We start from the raw sequence: 25797 nt of genomic DNA, 5'->3' as shown, positions 1-25797 counted from the left end.
TTATATAGGTCTTGCTTTATCTTGGTCTTAACCATCCAGCAGAAAAGTATAAAAATGAGGTATATAAAGTAAAGCCATATTAATATGCTGAGCTGCGAAAGGCTCAAGTCAACTTCTGTGGATAACCCACTACTATTGTGGACTACTGGATGGTGTTGGATTGTTTTGCTGAATTCATGCACCTACAATATTAAATGGCAATGGACATCTCTGACAAAACTAAACAAAAAAAGAGATATAAATGAAGGACATTTTGTATCTGTATATACAAAATAGTTAGGATAGATATACGGCTACTTTCTCTTAATTCAATGAGAAGAAAGATTTGTACTAATAGTGTTTGGAGAGGATATCATGTCTGCATTTTGCACTATGAATAACTACTATGAAGAAAACAATTTACAATGTATTAATCATTGAAACTGTCCTACTAACCTGTTTTGAAACTGTCTCATTGCTATTTGTTTCTCAATAAAATTAATAAAAATATGTAATATATAAAAGAAGATTTAGGTAATTTAATTTTTATTTGAAAACTTTACTTTTAAGAGTTAAATATAGTCTAGTATTCTGGAATTGATAAGCTATTGATAACTTGTGGGTACTGCAATATTTTTATTTTTACTTTCAGAATAGTCATTAGCTAGCATATATTTCTAAATATCCATAGATTCCTGTTTGCCTGTGACAATACTAAAAGAAATGGCTGAGAAAAAGTAAATACTTGTAATATTTGACTTAGTATTATAGGAATTAAGTGAAGTTAATTTTGATTCTTATTTGAAGCTGAGACATTTATGGTGCTTTATGTCTACATTAATGTTCAAGAAGAAAACAATAAATAGAGCACTAATTAGTATAGGAGTAATAGTTAACAACTCAGGAATAGTAAGAGATTAGTTTTGGCAAAAATCTCTAAATGAAAAGCAAGAGGACTCATTTTCAAGTGTTTTCTTTTAAAGCAAAAATTTACAAAGTTTAATTGAACTGAAAAATCATCATATGCTCACACCAACCAATTTTAAGAGCAACATAAACTAAAATAGGTTTTCTCTTTTTGTTATTTTTTCACAAGTGGTCACACTCCATCACGTTCTCCCTGGAGCAGTGACATTAGTCTGGCATTTGAAAGTGACAGAAAACCAAGACAAAAACCTCTAGCGCAGATCCCCAGGTACCTGAATACTCTGTCTATCCATATCCCCATGACTTAAGTTACCCTGAACTTTCTCTTATCTGGTGGGCCTGGAAGAAGAGTTTTGATGCCCACATTGAGGATTTAGGTAAATGACAGAATTAAGAATTTGAGCTTTATAGAGCACAAAGAATGGTCAGTGATTTTATGTGGAGAAACACAGTGTTTCAAGAAAGAAGAAATGTGATATGGGGCTGATTTTTTTCTAGGATTGGAAAACATGACATAGTTGCCAGATACTATAGCAGAGACAGATGGTGTGGCAGATGCTGCAAAAGAAAAGTGACTTACTACTAGGTGAACCACAAAAAAAAAAAAAAAAAAAAAAAGCAAGAAGGACAGAAGAAAAAGTACACATGCTCCCCTCTACTGTCAGGAACATCTTCCTGGGCCTTAAGCTATCTAACTGTAGCCCATAGTGTTATGGATGGCAGATAAAATATGTCACTTTCTCCATTAACTGCACGTTTGATTTTTCTAAGGAAGACTGGAAGGCCACGACCAACTGGAGGATGTCCAATGTAGCCACTATATCATGAAGAACATGCTGCAGCTAATCTGTTCCTGGCTCAGTTGGTTGTATATGATTGACAGAAACTAGATGAAGCACATCTTGGTTTATTTTAGAAATACTCCTAATTAACATTGTTTCATGGTAGAAATCACATAAATAGAGATGGCTCTTTAAACACATTTAAGTGGAAGTTGTTTAAAATGTGCCTTAGAGATGCTCAAAGGCACACACATGGTCCTTGATTTTGTATGGTTAATGGCTGGAGGCGCCATGTCTACTCTAAGGTGTAGTAAGTGAGAGAAGGTCTAATGCTGATGTGGTTGGCCTCCCTCGTTTGGGAAGTGTGTAGATACCTTTGGTTTAAAGTACATGCATGCCATAGAAAAATCAAAAGTTAGTATATGTTACAGGCTCATGGACTTGAGAAGAAATGGTTGAAACCAATTAAAGTCATCTACAGTGCTCAGGATCTGTAGTATTAACACTTATAGATTTAATGTATGGAAATTAAACAACATGTGTCACTCTTGTGTCACTTCTATTCAACAGAAATGGAAACACAGGAGCCTAAAATAGCTACTGTGGATTGCTGAAACAAGGAAAGTATGTCAATGATATTTAAGACTTTCCAGTCATTATAAAAAGAGAAGTGGCTGGATAAGTATGTGATGGTGGTTTTGTTACTATACCAGGAAAAAAGTTGAATAAATAGTTGAAGACTTGAGAGTAACACTAACAGAGTTATTGAGGGATTTTCAAGAACAGTTTTGATTATACATAGTATTTACCTTATGTATTGATTTTAAAAACACTAATAGCCCTCCTCAAGTAGATCTCATTGCATATGTACAATGTTCATTTATGTACATACACATATGTTTTACAAAATCGTTGCAAAATGAATCTTAACAACATAAAGTCCAGAAATAGCTTGGACAGCATCCCTTTCCACACCCACTTTTGAGAATTAAATTCACCCAAGCCCACCTGGCTACCCTTCATTTCCTATTTTTTAAATTTCCCAATTCAGTACTTTCCTCTGTAGGCTAGAAAAAGCTAATTGAAAGCATTTTTCTAGCGATCAGTTTCAAACTCTGACATTTCCATTGAATCTGCCTTGGAACAAATAAGCATACTGAGTGTGAAGCTATGGTATATATTTTCTGAAAGCTACAGAAAACTCACATGGAAACTACTTCATTCTGGAAGATGTGCTACATGAGAACTGCCATGAAACACCCCTGCTATTGCCTCTGAACAACTCAACCTTGGAGCTCAAGGGGCTTGTGTGGTGACTACACGCCAGCAGGAGCTGGTCAATTGCTGCTGAGCTGGCTACTAAATGGTATGTTCCAGAACCTTTCCAACAAGTAGAAAACTTCCATTGTTTGAGAGTCTTCTTTGCTTCTGTAATTTTGATGATTTCATATATAATAGCTTTCTATTTTGCTTTGTGGAATTTTATAAAAAATTTTGGGAACATGTAAGTTTTCTCTGATTTTAGTAGAAGCTAGACAATGCTATAGTTACAACTACCAGACAGCTGCAATCTATTTTTAAAAAAACACTTTGAAACTTCTTTTAGCTAAATTTTAAGATATAGAGTTTGCATAAGAGACATCATTAACCTTTTCTCCCCCCTCAGAACTGGGAACTGAACCCAGGGCCCCAAACGAACCAGCCAAGTGCTCTCCCAGTAAGCTACATCTTTATCCCTTTTGAGATGGAGTTCTGTTCAATTGCCTAGATCGGCCTCCAACTTGCAATCCTCCTACCTCAGTTTCTTGGCCAGCTAGGAGTACAGATACCCAACCAAGACACCATTATCTCATTACAGTTTCTACCTATATATAAAGCAAACATTTTGTTTAAGAGATTCTAATATATTCCTTCTTGTATAGATATTTAAATTATGTTTACTTTTTGAAATACCATTGTAATATATTTGTAAAATGAAAGGTGGGGTTGGGATGGGGGGGGACTGAACTTCCTGTGTTCCATTCTGACCATGTACATGGTATAGTTGCCAAAGACACTATTACAAGAAGGTAAGTAGTCACTAGGTGCTTAAAATGTGAAGCAATTCTTGTTTTCCATAGACTCCTCTCAGTGGCATTTTCTTTTTTTATTTAGTACAGAGTCTACAGGGTCTCACTAAATAGATCAGACTTGTAGTGATCTGCCTGTTTGCAGCCTTCCAAGAGCTGGGATTAGAGGCATGCACCACCACACCCAGTCTCAGTTCCTATCTCAGCATGCCCCGAGGGCGGGGCTGGCAGGGCATGCTAAGGATCGAACCCCAGTCCCTGCACCTACTGAGCCTGCTGAGCTATCTGGTGGGCCCTTCAGTGGCATTTTTGACACTTTCACTGACTAAATTGCTTTAGTGATGATTTCACCTGTCTTTGAGAACTATGAAACTATATTATCCTTATAGGAAGAAAGTGTTTAAGGTTTGCTTAAGACACCTAATCTTGGCTGTGACAAAACATGTGTGGATCCTTATGTCATTCCAATGGGTAATTTCCAACCATTATGTTACTTTATAGTAAAGTCCTAATTTTCCAGAATCAAGAAAGTAGAAAATTCTAGGAAGAAATAAGATATAAATAAGTAGATACATAATAGACATTTAATAGCTCTCTATAGTTGAAAAATAAATAAATGGGAAAAAATGTCAGAGTAGTTTCTCTAGTGTTTTTATGCTCAGATGTTTAACCTAGAAAAATTCATATATACATTAATCATTTACATTTCTCCATATCTTCTATAACCCTACACAAAGAATAAATCTTGTAGAAGCTCATTTGTTACAACAGCCTAAAGTATCCTTTGTATCATTAAATACAAAATTACCTTTAATTTAATGTTATGTAAGTTATACTGTTATTATTTGAAAACTGATAATTGATATATTATAAAACTGAACCAAGGGCTGGTGAGATGGCTCAGTGGTCTAAAGCACCTACTTAGAACAAGCTTAGCAAAGCACAGGGACCACGGTTCAATCCCCCAGCACCACATGCCAGCCAGCCCCACCCCCTGGTGGACTGAGCTGGCCACACACACACACACACACACACACACAAATAAATAAATTAAAAAAAAAAAAACCAAAACATTTCTATTTCTCCTTATCCTCAAATGTCTCTACTTTTACTCATCTTGGGTAAATAATAATCCATGATTGTAAACGTAAATTAATTGGAACATTTTTAAAAAACTGTCCCTAAAGCCATTTTTTAAGAACGCTTAATAAGCAAATGGATGCTGCAGAAAATCTGTTTCAAGGAACATTCTAGAAACGTCCAAGGCTGAAGCTTAAACTGTGGTGTAACAATTGGAACTGAAAAGACCTAGGATGTTTCAGTTCCTTGAAGGGCAACAGCCAGCAGTCTTACTTTGAGTTGCTGATTGCTTCTGTCATGCTTCTGCCCACAGCACTGGCTAGCATTTGTTCCTACAGGTTGGAAGCAGTCAGACTTAGACCAGCATGAAATATGAAGGCCCTTATGGGACTCATTCTAAAATATTGATGCCTGGGTTATAAACTCTCCCCCTAATTAAGTTTATTGTTTTAGTTGATGTAATTATAAAGTGAAATGAACTTGGAAAAAATGAGCATTGTTACCAGCAGAAGCAATAAACCTAGTACCTTCAACTACAAAGAATAAGAAGAAAATCAGGGAGACGAAGGAGAGGGAAGAGGAGGAGAGAAGAGGAAGAAAAAGAAAAAGAGAAGAACATGCACCCATGTACAATACAGAGGCTAGCAGGGTAAATACTGAGGCTAAAAAGCATCAAACAACAGTTTTTCACATTCAATAAAATCAACCTAAATATATTTCATTTCTTATTCACTTTTTGAACTGTGACTTGGACAAGCTTGCAGTAATTCTTTAGTCTTTTGTCAAATTTTTCCACTCACCTTCCATGGGGGTGTTGCTGTCCGGACGATTCGCGAAGACCACGTCCACGTACTCCAGCTGCAGCCTCTGGAGGGAGCCCTTGAGTCCTGAGACGGAACCGGGGAAGAAAGCCAAACCGGAGCACGGTTAGAAAGAGTTGAAGTTTGCTTTCTTTCAAGACTTTACTTTTTTAAAAAGCACCAGAACCATTTTAAAAATACACTGAAGTTGACAGAGCAAGAGCTCCAGGGACTCTTCACCCACAGAAACATAGCCTGTTCTTGCCCATTGCTGGAGATTTTACACTGAACTAGGGTAAATAGTGAGGCTAAATATCATTATTTATTTATTATTAACAGTAATAACCTCAAAATTTACTCAGAGTTTTCATACTGAACTACATTCCTAGCCCTTTAAAAAGTGTTGTTTTATCCAAAAATTAATTTGGAACCAGAAGAGACCTAGAATAGCAAAGACAATTCTGGCAACAAAGGAAAGCAGGAGACATCACAGTCCCTGACTTGCAATTATGCCTTAAAGCTACTGTGATAAAAACACCATGGAACTGGCAGAAACAGACCTGAGGACCAATGGAACAAATTAGAAAGAGAGAACTCCAGACATTCTGAGCCACTTTATATTTGACAAAGGTGTCAAGTGCATTCACTAGAAGAAAGATAGCCTCTTTAATAAATGGTGCTAGAAAAACTGGCTTTGCACACATCAAAGATTAAACTTGGACCTGTAACTTTCAACATATACTAAATTTGAAATGGATCGAAGATCTAAACATTAAAACAGACATTAAATCTGTTGGAAGATAGAATAGGTAAAACTCTTGAAGACACTGGTATAGACAAAGACCTTATGAATAAAACCCTGATCACACATGAAGTATCACAAAGAATCAACAACTGGGATCTGATGTTATTAAAAAGCTTTTGCACAGCAAGAAAACTAACAGAATGGAGGAATAAACCATAATCTGGGAAAAAAATTGCCACCTATTTCTCAGATAAAGGATTACTATCAGGAACACATTAAGAACTCAAAAAAAATCAGACCTCTCAAATTTAAAGACCCAGTTCAAAAATGGGCATCAGAGATGAATATACACTTCTCAGATTAAGAAATACAAATTACAAATAAATACACGAAAAAGTTCAACATCACTGGTCATTTCGAGATGCAAATTAAAATAACACTAAGAATCCATCTCACCCTGAAAAGAATGGCTATTACCAAGAAATCAACCAATAATAATTGTAGGAGGGGCTGTGAGGAAAAAGGAACCCTTCTCCACTGTTGGTGGGAGTGTAGACTGGTCCAACTGTGGAAATTAGTGTGGAGATTCCTCAAAAAACTATCATTGGAGGACACATTTGATCCAGCTATTTCCTAATGAGTATCTTCACAAAGAAGTAAAAACATTGTATCACAGTGTTATATAGACACCCGCGTCAACAGCAGCACAATCTAGGAAACACCCAAATGCGTACCAACCAAGGAGTAAATAAAAAAAAGATATTTTTTTATGCAATGAAGTACTACCTAGCCATAAAGAAGGCTAAATTGGAGGCTTTTATAGGTAAATGGATACAACTCGAGGCTGTACTCATAAGTGAAATAAATCAGACTCACACATGTAAACATCATATTGTCTCCCTAGTGTGAGAAGCTGAAAGAGCAAATAAGATCCAAAATGTATAGTAGATATTGTGAAATGGGAAGAAACTGTTCAATAGGAAATGAGATGGGGGAAAGGAGAAAATAAGGAAGGGGAAAGTAATCAATGAACAATATATATATATATATATATATATATATATATAGAGAGAGAGAGAGAGAGAGAGAGAGAAATTAGTAATATAGCTATTTTGTATGTAGTTATATTACTAATTTCTCTTAATTCAGTGAAAAGAAAGGTTGGTGTTAATATTGCTTGGACAATTAAATGCCTATAATTTGTACTCTGAGTAACTAAAGATAACTATATGCAATGAATTAGTTGTTTTTATTTTCCTATTGTTTTTGAAATTTTGTGGGTGTTTTTCTCTTTAAAACAAAATTAAAAAGCAAAACAAAATAATCTTTGGTTTTCAATTTTGAGACAGGGTCTCACTAAATCACTCGGTTGCCCCGCCGGGGCTCAGCCTCACGTGCTTTCCGCCTCAGCCGCTGAGTGCCGGGCTGTGTTGCACACCAACACGCCCCACATGAACTACTATTCATGCACGAATTGTCTTCATCACAGCTAAGGAGCCGGAGGGCTCAGAGCACCTAGTTTTAGCATTATAGGATGAAAAGCTGCATTGAAAATGGTAGGAAAGAAAAAGGTGTTTTGTTAACCTTCCTGCACCTCTCTCATCAGTGAAGCAGCCTCCAGAGACGCCTCTGCTTGGAGAGGAAAAGGCAGGTAGGTGTGCTCTCTGACTTGGAATGCAGGACCAGGTCAACCATCTTCACCATCCCCAAAGCCCCTGACCCCAGTCCTGGGCTCATGGATGAAGCCGCTGGATTTACCTAGGGCCACTCAGGAGCCTGCAGCCTTAATCAGATGGACTTAGATTCCAGCCTGCACCTCTTCTGACTATGTCACAGGCCTTGGCTACACTTGAGTCTGAGGTTGCAAGCTTCAGAAGTTACCCAGTTTAGAATCACTCTTGTTTATCGTTTCTCCTCTAACATCAGGCAGCACAGTTTGGAGAAAGATTTCATTTGCTGGCAAGTTATGGCAGAGAAGTAAGGGTAGGACTTTGACTTGGAACTCAGGGCTCAGCCTGGCAGAAGCCAGGCAGTGTCCAGGGACAGCACCAGGCAGAAACCTGAAGCTTTGGTGAGATGGATTTGCATTTTCCCTCGTAGATACCACTTCTTGTTAGCTGCAGTGGTATCAGGAGAGCGAGAGACCACAGCATCAGGTTGGTCCCAGAAGCATGGACCTTGATCCTGGCTCTGAGCTTCAGTGGTCTTGGTCAACTATAGGCTCTTGATATGACCCAGTGTTCGGCACTTAGGGCCGCATATTCTTTTGTGAAGCTCAGGGCTGGGTGGGCAGAATCCAACAGCTACAGGTAGGTTTGGGCCCCACGCTGGCTTAATTGAGTGCTAGCAGACCCTCTCTGAGTTAGCATTATTCTCTTTAGGCACTTCTAGTCCGTCTTATACAGGATACAAACTGCAGATTTGCAACAAACAGGCTAGGAGCACCCTCTATTACTGAAACAGTAACAACACGGTGACTGTGGACTTGAGGCAAACATGAACGTAGCCTGCCATCTAGTGCTCAAATAGGGGCAGTGACCGCGGAGCAGAGCAAACAGCCAGTTTAAAATTTCTGGGAAGTACACAGTGTCATTTTATTTTATATTAATTAATTAATTATGGATTTTATCCAGGGTTTTACTATGCTCGAACTCGTAGTGACCCTCCTGTTTTCAGTGTTCCCAGGGCTGGGATTACAGGGGTATGCCATCACGTCCGGCCTCAGTGGCTGGCTCAGCACGCCCGGGGGTGAAACAAAGCGTGATGCTTAGGACTGGAATGAATATTTAATCCTCTAGGGGAAGGAGTATGGCTTCCAGGAACCACCAAAATCTTTTAGAGAACCATGAACTCGTTTAACATGTAGAATAAAGTGTCAGACGCTGACCATAAACTAATGGATATGTGTGATTTCTCAAGAGAGAATTTGAAATAGCTGTTTTAAGGAAGCTAAATGAATGACTGTGCTGGTTGATACACTGTGTCTACTTGAGAAGTTTAGAAGTTTAATTAAGCGACTCAGCAGAGAGCCAGGATTCTTAGTTGTAGATATCCTGATCCTGTGCTAGAGGAGGCGTGGGAACTGTGTGAGTCCTACACCCCCAGCCCCAGGGAGCTTGTTTATAATAGAAGGAGGGGAGAGGGGCTGGCTGGAGCCCAGCCGCTGCCCTTCCTTTTGCTCTTTGCTGTTTGCTGCTGCCATGAGCCGCTGCCCTCTGCCATGTGCCACCCTGCCTGGGAGCCAGCCGAGTATTGACTGAAACCTCCACAACCTGTGAGCTAAATAAACCTTTCCTTCCATAAATTTGGATGTTGGGTATTTTGTCCCAGCAAGTAAAAAGTAACTGAGGCAATGTCCAAAACCAAAAAACAAGATAACAAACCACAGAGAACTCAGTAATTTGTCAGAAAAACTTAAAAGGATATTGAAATAGTTTTTTTTAAATGTCCTGGAGATGAAAAGTACAATAAATAAAATGAAAATAAGTATTGGAATTGGCCAAAGGAAGGTTCAGCAAGCTTGAAAATAGGCTATTTTAAAACACAGGGAAGGAAAAGCAATGTAAATGAATGGAGAAAGCTTGTGGGAACTTTGGGGAAATACTAAAAGCACAAATACTCAGCTTATTGGGGTTTGAATCTTGATAATGCCAAAGGGGCAGGGAATTTATTCAAAGAGATAATAAAAGAAAATTTTCCTTCTAGAGAAGGGTACAAATGTTCACATAAAGGAAAGTCAAAGATTATCCGTTATTCGGTGCGCCCCTGTAATCCCAGCAATACCCCTGTAATCCCAGCACACAGAAGGAGGAGGCAGAAGGATCCCCAGAAGCTCAAGGCCATCCTAGGCTACCAAGTTAGTTCAGCCTGAACTACATAGCAAGACCTTGTCTAAAAACAAAACAGAACAGAACAGACACATCAGATTCAGCTGAATCAAATCTACCCCAAGACATGTCAGACTTCCAAAGATTAAAGACAAAGAGACAATTCTGAAAGTAGCTAGATAAAACCCCCCAACACTTTAGAGTGTTTAAGTCGATCTGGTAACAGACGCCTCAGAGGAGCCTCACCCTCTGTGAGGAAGTGGGATGACTTGTTCCTAGTGCTGAAGGGGAACGCAACCTGTCAGCCAAGAGCGCTGGGCCCAGCAAAGTAATATTTCAGAAACGAGGAGAGGTACGGATCCCTTTGCACATACAAAAGCCAAGTGCATAACCACTAGACCGATTTAATAAGAAATGCTAAAAGGAGTTCCTGGAATTGAAAGAAAGAGGCAGTAATGAGTAAGAAGGCTTTGGGAGGCACACGCTCATGGTAAGAGTAATTTATCACATGGAAAAAATTAGCATCCTGTAATATTATAAACATAGTGCATAAAATACACCTTTAGTATGACAACTAAACACAAAATAACTAAAAATAATAAGAAAATATTAATATATTAATGAATAGGCAATATAAGAAGATATGAGACATAAAAAATCAAAATATGGAAAGAAATGGAGTAAAAGTATAGTTTTAAAATTAATTTTCTTTCTGTTTTCTTTATCTTTGTGATCAAAGATAAGTGGCTTATATTTCAAAGTTACTTGTTATAAAATATTTTTATTAATCTCATGATATCCACAAAGCCAAAAATAATAAGCCAAGAATCAAAGCATATTACTAGGAAAAAAGTCACTTAGACACAAATGAACAAGAAGAACTAAAACAAAACAGCAGTAGTAAGACCTTACCTATCAATAATTATCTTATATGTAAATGTAATAAGTATCCAATTAAAACATAGAATTACTAAATAAATTAAAAAACAATACTCAAACCGGGTGCAGTGGTACATGTCTGTAAGTCCAGCATTCAGGAGGCCAAGAGAGTAAGATCGCTGTGAGTTCAAGGCCAGACTGAGCTACATAGTGAGATTATGTCTCAAATTTTAAAAAATTAAAAATATGGAATTATATACTGCTTATAAAAGCTCATTTCATTTGTAAGGACATGTACATCTTCTAAGTAATAAGATAAAAAAAAAAGATATTCCATGCAAATGGCATCTGAGAGAGCTGGATGGCTGTATTTATATCCCATAAAACAGACTTTACATAAAAATCAGTCAAAAGAAAAAGCAGGTCATTTTGTAATGATCAAGACAAGAAATGACAATTATATGTACATACAGACATTAACTATCAGAGCACCTAAACATATAAAGAAAACATTAATAAGAATAAATGAGACTTGGACTCCAGTGTGAGAACTGGTGGCCTCAACACCTGTCTTTGACAAATGTACTGTACAGAACACCCAGAAGCACCAGTTGAACTGCACCCGAGAACAAATGGACCCAGCAGACGTACAGAGCATCCCCTATACATGCTTCAGAGTGGGCCATGTTGTAAGCTATAAAATAACTCAACATATCTTTTAAAAATGAAATCATATCAAGTATTTTTTCTGACTGCAATACAATAAAACTAGAAAATAATAAGTATAAATTTGGAAACTATGTGAATACATGGTAATTAAACAACACGCTCCTGAACAACCAGTGAACACTTGGAGAAACTAGGAAGTAAATTACAAATTTTCTTGAGATAAAGAAATGAGATGACAAAGAAGTGATGAGAACACAACAAAATCTATGAGATACTAAGAGGAGATACTACAGTTATAAATATCTACATTAAATGCTAGAAGGATCTCAAGTAAATAGTCTATCATGAACCTTAAAAAATTAGAAAGACAAGAACAAAGTCGAAATTAGTAGAAGAAAAGAATAAAGATCAGAGCAAAAATAAATGAAATAAAAATTAAAAGATCAATTAAATGAGTTTATTTTCAAAAAGAGGAAATAGAGGAGGGGGCAGAGAGGAGAGAGAGGACACAAAAACCATGAAGATGTGTCATGCACATGGACCAGTTCTCCATAATGAATATAATCATTATATACTGCAAAATGTATTAGTAAAAATAAAAATTAAAAAGATAAACTCAATATATCCTTAGATAGACTAAGGATGAGAAAAGAGAGAAAACTCAAATAAAATCAAAGACAAGACAGGATCATAAGAAATTATTTTCAACAACCACACCCCAAGAAATTTGCTAATGTAGGAGATATGGATGAATTCCTGGACATCTATACTGTACTAAGAGAGAATCATTAAGAAATAGAAAACCTGTACAGACCAAACACGAATAAAAAGATTAAATCAGTAATAAAAAGGAAGTGTCCCATCAAAATAAAACCTTGGAGCCCTACCCGATGGCATCGCTGCTGAATCCTACCAGATATTTTAAAAAACTAATACCAATAATTTTAAAAAGAAAAGTTGAAAATTTGAGACCAGTTGTAACAGAAATGCAGCATACCTAAACCTGAAGTGTAAATTACTGCAAACATTTGTTGTTTTGGTTTTTTTTTTTTTTTTTTTTCTTCGTATTTTAGGGAAAGGTGTACAGGGTGTTCAGGGTCTTACTACTAGATGGAACTTGTAGTGATCCACCTGTTTACAGCCTCCCAAGAGCTGGGATTACAGGCGAGCGCCACCATGCCCAGTCTCATTGTGCTCTGGGAGCGGGGCCGGCACAGCAGGCCCAGAGATCGAATCCCAAGCCCCTGCTTGCTGGTGCTTTAATCCTTTGAGCTATTTGATTGATTCTACCGCAAACATTTAAAGCAGAGAAAATTCTCTTCAGTACTTTCAATGAGGTCAGTAGTACTCTGATATCAAAACCAGACAGGACACACAAACATAAAGTAAGGTCCACGTCAATATTCCTGATGAACACAGACACACAAATTTGAGCAAACAAAATGCTAGCCCACTGAATGCAACAGCACATGAAAAGGTGATTTGTGCAGTGATCAAATGAAATTCATCCCGAAAATACAAGGATGACTCAACATATGCGAATCAGTAGATGTTAAACAGCACATCAGAATAAAAGACAATAACGGCTCTTGACCTTGGTGGATCCGGAGAGATCCAGCCATGTCAGGAATGTCAGATCTCGTGTGAAGTTTCTTTTCGGCAGCTTCTCCCCATTCCTAAGCCCCCCAATAAAGTGATTTGGTCTCCAAGAAAAGGCAATAACAAAATAACTCAATAGATACAGGAAAGCATTTAATAAAATTCCACATCTATTCACGATATTTTTAAAAAACCCTCTGGAACAAATTAGATCTAGAAAGAATGAACTTCAACACAGCAAAGAGTGCACATACAACAAACCCGCAGCTGGCATCCTATTCACAGTGGAATGGGAGCATGACAGACAGTGATGTTCCCTTCCAGCAGTTTCATTCAACACATGAATAGTGTACTGGAATTTCTGGCTAGAAAAATCAGGCAAGAGAAAGAAATAAAACTAGTCAAATTGGAAAAAAAGAGTCAAGTTGCCATCAATTGCAACTTATCATTATTGAAAACCTCAAAGAATCCCCCAAAACTCCATTACCCTATAAAAGCATCATAAAAATCAGTTGTATTTCTATATGCCAATTTTGAACTATTTGAAAAGTCAAGAAAGCAGATAGCTATAAACAAAACAGAACAGAACAAAAAGAAGAAATAAACTTAATCTTTTGTTTATTTAGTACAGGATCTTGCCACACAGCTTAGACTTGTAGCGATCCTCCTGTCTTAACCTCTCTAGTGGCTAAGATTACAGGTGTGCACCACCATGCCGGGTGTTGGTGGCCAGTGTAGTACCAGGGATTGAGCCCAGGTCCTTGAGCTTGCCAGGCAATTGCTTAGACCACTGAGCTATCTCCCCAGCCCAATAAATTTAATAAAAAATAAAATATCTTTACATTTAAAGTTATAAAACAATGATAAATAAAATTGAAGAGCACCAAAAAGTGTAGAAAGTATTTCATGATTCTGGATTGAAAAATTATTGTTAAAATGTTCATAACACTCAAAGTGATTTACAGATTCAATGCAATCCTTATTAAAGTACCAATAACATTACTCAGAGGACATGAAAAAAATCCTAAGATTCAGGTGGAGCCACAAAAAAACCAAGATAGCCCAAAGTAATATTGTACAAAAAGAACAAAGCAAGAGGCATTACACTAACTCCAAATCATACTATAAAAACTAGTAATCAAAATGGTATTGTATGAACATTAAACCAGACATGGAATAAAATATCCTAGTAACAAATTCGTTTCCACAGCTAACTCATCTTCAATGAAGTGCTAAAAGTGCACCGGGAAAAGGACTGTTCTTTCAATACATGAGGCTGAAAAAACTGGAATATCCACATGCAAATGAATGAAACTAGACACCCATCTTTTACCATTTACAAAACATCAACTCCAAGTGGGTTAAAGACTTTGTCTTAGTTACTCTTCTCTCATTGCTGGGACAAATACCAACAACCAAAAAGAAGAAAGGAAAGAAAGGTTTATTTAGCTCACAGTTACTGGAGGCTTCCGTCCACACTCAGCTGGCTTCAAGGCAGAGTGGTGCATGGCATAGAGAAGCCATTCATGGCAGCAGCAAAGAGCAGAAAACAAAGAGAAGGGCAGCAGCTCTGGCAGCTAGCTAGCCTCTCTGCCCTCCTTACACTGTACTGCAGATTACCCACCCCAGGGCCAGGGTGTAGCCCTCACGCCTGAAATCCCAGCATCAGATCAAGAATCCATCACAAACCCCAGAAGCTGCCCCATGACTGCATAAGGCTTGGGGGGGACAACTAGACACAAACCATAACAGACTTCAGTGTAAGAAATGAAACTATGAACCCGCTACAGGAAATGTAGGAGCAACGCTTCTGGAAAATGGAATGAAAGGAGTTTTTAATAAGACCTCAGACACACAAGAAAGAAAAGCAAATAATAGACAAGTGGATACCTATAGAGACAGCCTGCAGAATAAGAGAAAATATTTACCAATTATGCATCTCACTAGGGATTAGTATTGAGAATACAAACTCAACAGTAGCAAATCACCATCATCATCTGATTAAAAGAGGTAAATCAACAGTTTTCAAAATAAGACATATAAATGGCTAATAGATAATGTTCAACATCTCTAATCAAAACCAGAATGCAAATCAAAACCACAGGGAATATCACTTCTCTCCTGTTAGAGTAGCTGTTACAAAAAAGGCAAAAGAAGTGCAGGCAAGGATTGGAGAAAAGGCAGCTCTCACACACTCTGGGTGGAGATTAACAATACAGCTACTGTGGGATCCAGCTATCTCACTATAGAGGACACGTCTATGCTTAAGAAACTTCTGTACGCCCAGGTCAGTTGTAGCTGTGTTAACAATAGCCAAGAAATTGGAACAACTGTTGAATGAATAAAGAAAATGTGACATATAGATATTATGAATAATAGTCAGCCATAAGGAGATGAAGTCCTGTCTTATATATTTATATGAATGTAAGAAGAAGACATTATGTTAGATAAAAAGAAGCCAGATACAAAAGGACAAATACCTTATGATCTTGCTCGTATGTGGAATCTACAACTATTGATCTTATAGAAGGTAAGAATAGAGTCACGGATATCAGAGGCTGGGAGAATTCAGGGAAGAGAGATGACAAATACTGGTTTTATTGCACAGTAGTGTGACTGTATATGTCCAAGAAGCTAGAGGGTTTTTTTTTATTTTATTTTTTTATTTTTCAACAAATAATACACTGCATATATTCTTCTTAGTGGTTAATTGCTGTACAAGATGCGGACTTGTGATCCTATTTACAAACTCCATTAGAACAAATCATTCTATTCATTAACAGAATGTAACTATATATCTATCCCAACCACTTTGAATACACAGATACAAAATGGACATTCATCTGTATACCCCATTTTTTCTAAGTTGCTAGAGGGTTTTTTAAAAATGTTTTTACTATAAACAGGATCAAATTTTGAAGACATAGATACATTTATCTTGACGTGAACATTGCACAATGCATACATGTATCAACACGTCATGTATCTGATGTGTTGATTGACACAAGCTTAGATTGACACAATCTGTGCCACTTTAAGATTTTTAAAAATAAAAAGTAATAAAAATTCAGTGAATTCAGTGACATGTTAACTGGTGCCTGGAATCTTTTCAAAATATATTGCAGGCTGATAATGCCTCCACAGTGGCAAGTGTTAGCACTGTGCCAAGGTTACTAGCACTCTCACTGGAAAAGACAAAGCGGTCCTTCCCGGGGACGCACGGCGACATCCAGGAGTGAAGTTAGAATACGATGCAGCTGCTCTTCAAGAGCTATTTCTTGAAAAATGAAAATTAATGCTTATGCTTTGAATCACTTAATGGGCTTATAGTGAGATGGAGGGGCATTTGTTGTACATCAAACTCATTAAAATGATACAAATCAGAAACATGAGTGTCGTAAGTCCACTTAGTGTGTATATAAGATATAATAATAGTATCAAGGACGACCCAAGAAATGGTTTCCTCAATACCTTATTAATTCTACCAAACTGTATGGAACCTAAAAACATGTCTAAGTTCTATTTCTATTGTTTACTTTTTTGGGGGGGGAGGAAAACAAAAACACTGAGACCATAAAGACTTAACAAATAATATTAAGGCAAGAATGAGAACTTGGAAAAAGAGAGCCTGTAACCAATAGCTTATGTTTTTTAGCCCTCATTTCAGTATTCAGAAAAAAATAATTAACTTCAGTACAATTAATACTTCCCAAAATAGAATGTATTGTATATAATATTATGCAACGAAAACGAGGGCAGTGATCAAGAATCATATTATCTGGTTCCCACGAAGCACGGCATTTCCTTATCAGCTTTTTAATTCCTCAGGAACACCAGAGGTTTTTCTCTTTTTATTACAAGCATAAAATTAATTATCTGTTAAATGAGGCTCTTATAAATTTAAATTTGGCTCATTTAAATTTGATTTTCAAGCTGGTTTGTCGGACAGCCACAGTTACTTTTCTGACAGGAAAATAGAGTGCTTGAATACAGCTCCAGAAATATTTCCATTCATTTATAAGGGATTGTCTATGACGGCACTTGCTAACAGCTTTGATGAGCAGAGTAGTGCAGACAGTGTTCTGAGGTCTGGAGCCTGCTCTTCCAGATCTGCTGGGACTTTCAGGGGTGGCCAGCACAGACTATCTCAAGGGACAACTTGAAGTTAAATTTACCTTAAAAATTACTATGATATACGGGGAAATGTACATGTCATGGGCAGGCTGGGCTAACCAAGCACGCAGGTGCTGGGCACAAGCCTGCCAGGGCAGCAGAAAGCGTGAAGGGTTAGCATTCTGCTCCCTTACATGCTTGGGATCTTAGACTTTTTGGTGACTCAATTCTGTAGATTGTATCAGGGCTGACAAAACTAGGACATTCGGAATTGCTGCTCCAGAGAGTGATGTGAAAGATAGTTGACAGAGATGTCATGTGGTAGATATAATATAATACTCACATTTGAAAAATTTCAGAGGAAGAGTGCCAAAGGCTAAATGGTCAAAATTTTTCTGGGCCCCTTGGGCTTAGAGAAAGCTGTGTAATGAAGTTCTGATCCATGTCTGACCCGGAAAGAAGGGTCTTCCTTTCTGAGGATTCCCCATCCCCAACCTCATGCCACTCCTACCCTGTGACTCTTTCAACAGCTCAAGTAACTAAGAGCCGGAGTAACCTGGCACCAATGGAGTATATGCTCAGGCACAGGCTAGGCATGACCCGAATCACTTTCTCTTCATGCCACGAGCATGCCAGACTCTGGCAGCATAAAGAAACAAAGATACAAGTGTTGTAAAGAGGGAGAAGTGCACACTGAGGACAACTATTGGCTTACGTTCATGTCTAGCTACCCACAAAAAATGACATACACGTCTTATACAGGTCCGTGTCATTGTGCAGTTCCTCCCCAGCCAGTTCTGTCTCTGGAAGCATTATCTTTTAAAACTTATTTAGGCAAAGATTCAAGTGTACTCATGTGCAGTATGAGCCATGCCAGACCAGTGCCCCCCAGTCCTGACTCTGAAGTGGAGGGGAATAAGACTGTATCCTGAGGAGACACAGGCCATTCACTTTGAAATCTAGGTCATAAAGTTTTGTAATCCAGGGTACAGACTTTGGATTTCATTTTATATAAGACTGAAGAATACTGGGAAAAGACCAGAGAATAGGGGTGAGTTAAGGGAGACTGTTAAGCAGAAGAAATAATATGATCGTATTTCCTTTTTGAGTTCATGGCTTTGCCTGTTGTTTATTTATTTATTTATTTATTTATTTACTTAGTTGTGTATTTGATACAGGGTCTCACTACACAGCCCTGACTCATGGTGATCCTCCTGTCTCAGCCTCCCTAGCACTGGGATTACAGGCACACACCACCACACCAGGTTTTGGTGTCCAGCTCCACAGAGGGCCAGAACGGCATCCGGTTCTGGGGATCACACCTGGATCCTTGTGCTTGCCAGGCAGGCACTTAGACCACCGAGCTATCTTCCTGGGCTTTGCCTATTGAGAAGGGCCAATAGGGACAAGAATGAAAGCAGAAAAGGAGAGCAGCCGGGAAATGACTGCAGCATATCAAGCTTGCACTCCTTCGGTGAGGTATGTTCAAATTCAGGACAAGTGTGAGAGGAGAAACAGAAAGCATGTTGGGTCCTATGGAGACAGCGAACGCATGTCCGAGGCACCTAGGACAGCGCCCAGGGTTCTGGCTGTGAAGGGAGGTGACTGTTACTAAGATGCAGACTTGGGGAAGGGCACGGCTGGTTCTAGAAGCCAGGTTAAGTCTGACTGGCGGATGTCTCCCTGTGGCGCTCTTGGCAGGGGCAGGGCCAGAGGGAGGCGGTGAGGCAGAGGGGTTGAGCGGTGCACTGAGTGAGAGGGTGTGATTTGAGCTGGCGTGAATGACTCTGAGGGTCTCTGGGTCTCAGTTTTCTAATCTGTCCAAGGATGAAATGGAGTCAGAAGCTTTCTGGTTTGATCTTTCATGTGGTTGCAAATTAAATAAGTGAGTCCTGTCTTTTCTTATTTGTTCCTGTAGAAGTACAGAACTCCTAGGAATATACAGACGTGCTCGGCAAATATCTCCGTAAGAGCCACTTCGGATTTTGCTCTAATAAACAAGCAGTCATGTTTTACCTGCACTTAGCAAACATTTTCTTCAACATTGGCTTTGGCCCACGTATCATTTTTCAGGCTAAGTGGACACGCAAACATGCACTAGCCGTGACTCCGGTGGGCGGCGGGGCTACTCACCAGCCCGTGAGCTAAGCGCTCCAGAGCAGTGTGCGCACTCCTGGGCCGCAGCCTTGACTTTAGACCACCCTCAGCACTAGCCCAGGCTGTGAGCAGTGAGCCAGGACACGTAGGAAAAAGGCTCCCTGCCCTTGAGGGAAGAGCCTGAAGTCGACTGGCAATTCCTCAAAAGTGCCCAGGGTCATAAATTATGTAACAAAATAGCTTTCAAGAGACATAGCAAAAATAAAAGTCCATTTGTCTTTTGAGGTTCAGAAGTTTAATAGAAACCATATTGTTTAGAAGGTGAACTGTAATTTAATTTAAGCCTATTTCATAGGTTTCTACACTAATATACTTATTTCAGAGTTTAAATAATACGATTAGTCCAGATTGTCATGTTGTGTCTGTTGTGCAGTGTTGTAGGTTTAACTGTGTAGAAACCATGACATTTGTAGTCTGGAGATTCTGCAAGGGTTCTATTCAAATATGTCATGTTTGCATTTACTGGGTGCTTGCTTTTACATTTACTGGGTGCTTGCTCTCCTATCTATCTATCTTGAAAATATATTGCCTTAGCTGGCTGTGGTGACGCACACCTGTAATCCCAGCACTTGAGAGGCTGAGGCAGGAGGATCACTGCAAATTTGAGACCAGTTTGGGCTTCAAAGTGAGCACAAGGTCAGCCTGAATGGCATAGCAAGACCCTGTCTCAAAAAGACAAAAATAGAGTTGTCCTAAATAATGTGTACTATTTCCCTCTAATTCCCATTTCATTTATGTAGACTTTTCCATCATAGTTGACCCTTTGGTTTATATTTTAAAGGTTATGCTGTATTAGAGTTATATGTGAGACTGTACCTCCAGCTACAAAATATGGTAATCCTGGTGGGTGTAAGTGTCCATGGACATGGTAGAATGGAAAGGAGTTCTGCAGTGAGTGGGTCCTTTTGTAGAGAAATTTATTCTTTAATTGAAAAATCATCAATTACCTTTTCTTTTAAAATTCAGAGCAGAGTTTAACACTGGATATTCACTAAAAAGTTGCAAGCAGAGTTTTTTTAGTTTATTTTCTCTCCTGCTCCTACAATGCGGTGGTTTTTTTTTTAATCATACAACAAAACTGTTGTCTAGATAAAGGCAAATACAGACTTAGACATGGCTTCGGTGATAAAAATACAAGCAGTTTACTCACTTTTACAATGTGACTTATCAAATCATTTCTATTCCTTTGTGTTAGATACTAAAGGAATTTGACCACAAATTCTACTGCTGGTGCAAATTAGGACTTAATGGAATGTTTGTAAAATGGCTGAACCAATAAGAATTTTAAAGCCTGAGAAAACTTGGGATCGTAGATGGCTATAATATACCTACTAATACAATTTCTTCTCCGTCCTTGCAAATCTGAAAAGAACATTATGTTCGTGGGATGTAAGCCACAGACCTCAGGACCATAACAAAGGCCTTTTGTAGGAATGCTGCCCAACCAAATTATGCACCAACCTATCCTCTGTAAACCAGCCCAAGGTCACTCAGCTCACGGATGTCCTGAGTTCTACATGAATTCAACTTTGTTTTATCCTTTACCAGTGCTTCTCAAATTTAATGTGCCTAGGAATCTCCTTTGTTGAATAAAATGACCACTGTCACAGGAAGAGTACCAATAAAAATCCAAGAATAATTATGTGTAAACCTCTTCAAACTTTAGTGTAGGTTGAGGAATTTCATGTCTCTGGTTTTCTGCAAGATTCAGTAATTATCTGAGTTTAGCCTGCCTTCGTCAGAGGTGACTATTATACTTACAAACCTTTGTCTTTGGGTGAAACTATAAATGTCAAAATAACATCAAATAGCAACAACAATAGCATAAAAATAAGTGATCTCATTGCAGAAGTTGGAAATTTTGTATTAAAAACTTTAAATCTGGGGCAGTTTGGATTTTAGCTGAACTGGTTTATCTGTCCTATGAGATTCAATCCTAAAAGAATTACTGATTTAATTAAAGGAAGAGGAAATTTAAGGTATTTTTATTAAGTTGTATGAGGTATAAAGAAAACTGATTTTTTGGGAGGGATTCTAAAATTATGCAAATATACTGGTAAATATTAAAGCAATGAAAAATTGATGAAGATGCTGGCAAAACTCCTTGATCTTCAGGCCTGAGAAGGGCCTTTGAGAGAGGAATTTGGTAGCTTTTTCTAGGGGTAGGAAGTGGTCCTTCATTGTGTGAGCTCAGAATGCCACCTCCTTAATTGTGTCATCCGTAAAGTGGAGGCTGTCAGTTGTATCTCTAAAAACAATGGTTATGCTGATGACAAAAATGACGTTTATTATGTGTTATTGTATAACATAGACAATGCTCTATACGAATTATCTAATTTTAATCTCCATATAGTAATTCCACAAGACAAGACTATTTGTAGTCTATTTTATAGTCTCAGAGACAGAGGCTTAGTGAGGTCAGTTAACTTGTATAATGACACTCAGCTCATAAATTTCAAAGTTAGAACTTGAACAAAGATTTGTCTGATTTCAAAGCCCACATGCTTATGGTACAATAAAAATTAGTGAGGAATACTGTCGTGGTTTGAAGCTTTTGCAAGGGGAACAATATAAGACAGGACACATTTTATAATATTAGTTTATAAGGAATCACCCAAGAATTATATACAATAACTGAGGGAGATCTATCCACACACTAAATACTAAAGACTCCAGCTGAGGGCCTGGATCCTAATATCCTGCATGAATCCAGATGGAAACCTCGATCTCATAACTGTGCCTCCCACAAGTCCAACTGGAGGCCTACAGCCCACAATAAAGTCTCATGCAGGCCTGCTTCATGGATCTGCTCTGGAAAGGCCCAAGCTCAGTGGTTGAAGCTAGAAAGTCTATGCCAGCAGGATGAAGATCTGTACTAGCAGGCTGAGGAATCTGAACTGCAACTAGGAAGCGATGCTCAAGGTGAGCACCAGAGCTTCCTGAAAAGTACTGCAGCTATCCTCAGCAACAGTGAGGTTCTGAGCTCTTCAAGCAATGAGGAAAGCTGAGTTTCCATCAGGAAAGCCAATGCACCAAGCTTCTCCATGAGGCTGAGCAGTGCACCATCTTTGCCTCTGGAGCTAGGAAGTGATGCTCAAGGTGAGGACCAAAGCTACTCCAAAGCTCATCAGGAAAGTTAGAGTGACAAGGTCTTCCAGCAGAAGAGCTCAAGGGAACTTGCAGTTTCCCATGGCTTCTCCAAACAGCATCTCTAACAGTGTTTAGACAGCTTCTCCTGTTCTGCCTTTATGTTGCTGGTAATAACCCTCAGGTGGGCCTCCTGCATCCAACACTATGCTAGTTTAATTCAACTGGGTATAATAAGTTGATCATCAGTTAGAAATCCTCTACAAAAACTGAACTTACATAAAGACATTGGGAACAGTAGAATGATACAATTCAAGAGGGGTGTGTGTGTGTGTGTGTGTGTGTGTGTGTGTGCATTCTGAGATTTGACTTCAAATATCTCTATTTTATTTCATTTCATTTCATTTTTGTGATCGGTTCAGCCCAGCCTGGAGTAGGGCTGGGGTGGCATGTGGTGCCGAGGATTGAACTGGGGTCCCTGCATGCTTGCTTAAGCTTGCCTAAGCAGGTGCTTTAGACTGCTGAGCTATCTTGCTAGCCCTCCATTTTTAAATTGAATGATTGATTGTTGGAATTGACTTTTTTCTACTGATAGTCTAAAATGTTTCAAAGTAATCATGGTTATAAGTCAATGAAGATCTCTAACTTCCAAACAAATTTGAATATCTTCAAATTAAACATTGTCTTTTAGGTTAGGTTCACGGAGAGAAAAAGTTCACAACAATACAACAATCAGAGAGAAAATGTTTGCAACATACAATACCAAAAAGAGTGCTCCTGAAAATCAAGACCAGAATAAACAACATAAAAGAAAAGCAGCCCAAGAATATGAGCAGCTCATTCCCAGAAAAAGAAGCACAAAAAATAAAGCTCAATTCACCAATAAATAAATGCACAAATTAATCAATCCTTCAATCAATTAATCCTACTCACCTAACAGATTGGTACATTATTCTTACAAAGTGATTTAGTGCCTTATTCTTTGACCTAATAGTTCCCCTCCCATTTATGTAAAGACAGTTACTTATGTAATTCTGTCATACTAAAAACTGGAAATAACTCATAAGTTATGTGTACAAAACATATATTAATTCAGAAAAAGCTAGCCTTACGTTGATATTTATTATCTCCTTCTACTGTTTTAATGTGCATAATTTAGTATTTTTAAATATGAGTGAATGCATGTGTGAATGGACAGGGAGACGGCAGTGTAATCGGATATTGGGAAGCGCGGGCGCCCGAGGGTCATGCTGTGAGAGAAGAGAAGCAAGCATTGGGAGGCCTAACTACTCTATTTTTATTTTTTTTTTTAATTTTGGGATTAAAAATACATTCTGCTTTTGGTGATGCTGGGGTTTCATAAAATTATTACTAAAGAAGGAGATAATCATGTATCATGATTAAGAATCTAAAACTGTACTTTCTGGTATTTTCATCAACTATTTCATGAACTAGTACAAAGATACTGGAAACGTATGTGATTCAGTTTAAGCATTTTTATTTATTACAAAAGGTATAATTTTTAATATAGAGATGAGGAAAAAATAAATAAAATTACTCAAAACTCTCACAATCTTCACAATGAAGTAGAATCGTACTGCCCTATTATGTAATAGCCCCTACAGACTGTTTCATTTTCTTTATTTCAATATACAAAAATTTTAATAGATTGAAAAAGCAATGGTGCCATGAACCAATTAGCCGATAGTAATTTTTAGGTTTTTTTCTTTATGAACATATCTATCTTGAAAAAACTATAGCAGTCTTAACATGGGCCTACCTGAAAGCTTGTACATAAATGTTTACAGCATTATTCATAATAGTCCTAAAATGAAAATAATCCAAGGGTACATCAATTGATAAATGGGGAAACAAAATGCAGTCTAGCCATATAGTAAATAATAGTAGAAAAAAATGAAGTATGAAAAGTAGGTAGAAGTCTTAAAGACATAGGGGTAGGTAGAGAGTTCAGGAACAAAAAACAAACTGCATGAGAAATATTTCAAAGAATCAACAACTAGGATCTCATTTTTTTGAAAAGATTCTGTATGTCAAAAGAAATCACCAACAGAATAAAAAGAAAACCCATGAATTGGGAAAAAAATTATCGCTTCCAATCCCTTAGCAAAAGACTTCTATCTATAACATTTAAAGAACTAAAAAAAAAAATCAGGTCCCCCAAGCTCAAAAACCCAATCCAAAAATAGGTATTTGAGGTGAATATGCACTTCATAAATGTAGAAATACAAATGGCAAATAAATATATGAAAAATGTTCATCATCATTGGTCATTCGAGAAATGCAAAGTAAAACAGTGCTGAGATTCCACCTCACCCTGGAAAGAAGGGCTATCATTAAGAAATCAGCCAATAATAAACACTGGAGGAGCTGTGGGGAAAAGGAGCCCTGCTCCACTGTTGGTGGGAGTCAGGCTGGTGCAGCCCCTGTGGACATCAGTGTGGGGACCCCTCACAAAACTAGAATTGCAGGTGCCATTCAAGCCAACTATTCTGCTCCTGAGTATCTTCCCAAATGAACTGAAAACCTCTTACCACAGCAATATATGTGCACCCATGTTTATAGCAGCACAGTTTGTCATAGCTAACTCTTGGGAGGCATCTATGCTAACCACTGTAACACCAATGCCTCTGTCACAGCTAAATCTTGGAAACAACCCAAATGCCCATCAACTGAGGAATAGATAAAAATGATGTGATATTTTTATACAATGGAGTATTACTCAGCTATAAAAGAGATAAACTTGAGGCTCTTATAGGTAAATGGATGCAACTAGAGACCACACTTATAAGTGAAATAAATCAGATCTGCATGTCCAAACATCATATTGTCTCCTTAGTGTAAGAACCTGAAAAAGTAAATAAAAATCTAAAAAGTGCAATAGATAATGTGAAAGGGAAAGAATCTGTTCAAAGAGAAGAAAAAACTCAGATGAAGAAAGGGACAGGAGGGGGAGGAAGATATATAGCTATGTATGTATGCAGGTGGGCTTGGGTAACTAACTATACTGCTGATTTCTGCTGGTCTGCAGAGGGGAACAGTTGAAGCTTAAATTTTTTTCTGGTC

General features: G+C 38.0%; 1 protein-coding gene across 3 annotated transcripts in view; it reads right to left on the bottom strand.

Moving 5' to 3' along the window:
* Positions 1-25797, bottom strand: part of Kcnab1 (potassium voltage-gated channel subfamily A member regulatory beta subunit 1) — a 539706-nt gene that overhangs the window by 47858 nt on the left and 466051 nt on the right. For all 3 annotated transcript variants that reach the window (XM_004639823.2, XM_004639824.2, XM_004639825.2), the window contains exon 8: positions 5638-5724. In XM_004639823.2, coding sequence (XP_004639880.1) covers positions 5638-5724 — 87 coding nt within the window. The remainder of the gene's footprint in view (positions 1-5637; positions 5725-25797) is intronic.

The sequence above is a fragment of the Octodon degus genome, unplaced genomic scaffold (assembly GCF_000260255.1).
Source record: "Octodon degus isolate 3935 unplaced genomic scaffold, OctDeg1.0 scaffold00115, whole genome shotgun sequence".
Lineage (NCBI taxonomy): Eukaryota > Metazoa > Chordata > Mammalia > Rodentia > Octodontidae > Octodon > Octodon degus.
This window is presented reverse-complemented; position numbering and strand designations above follow the sequence as displayed.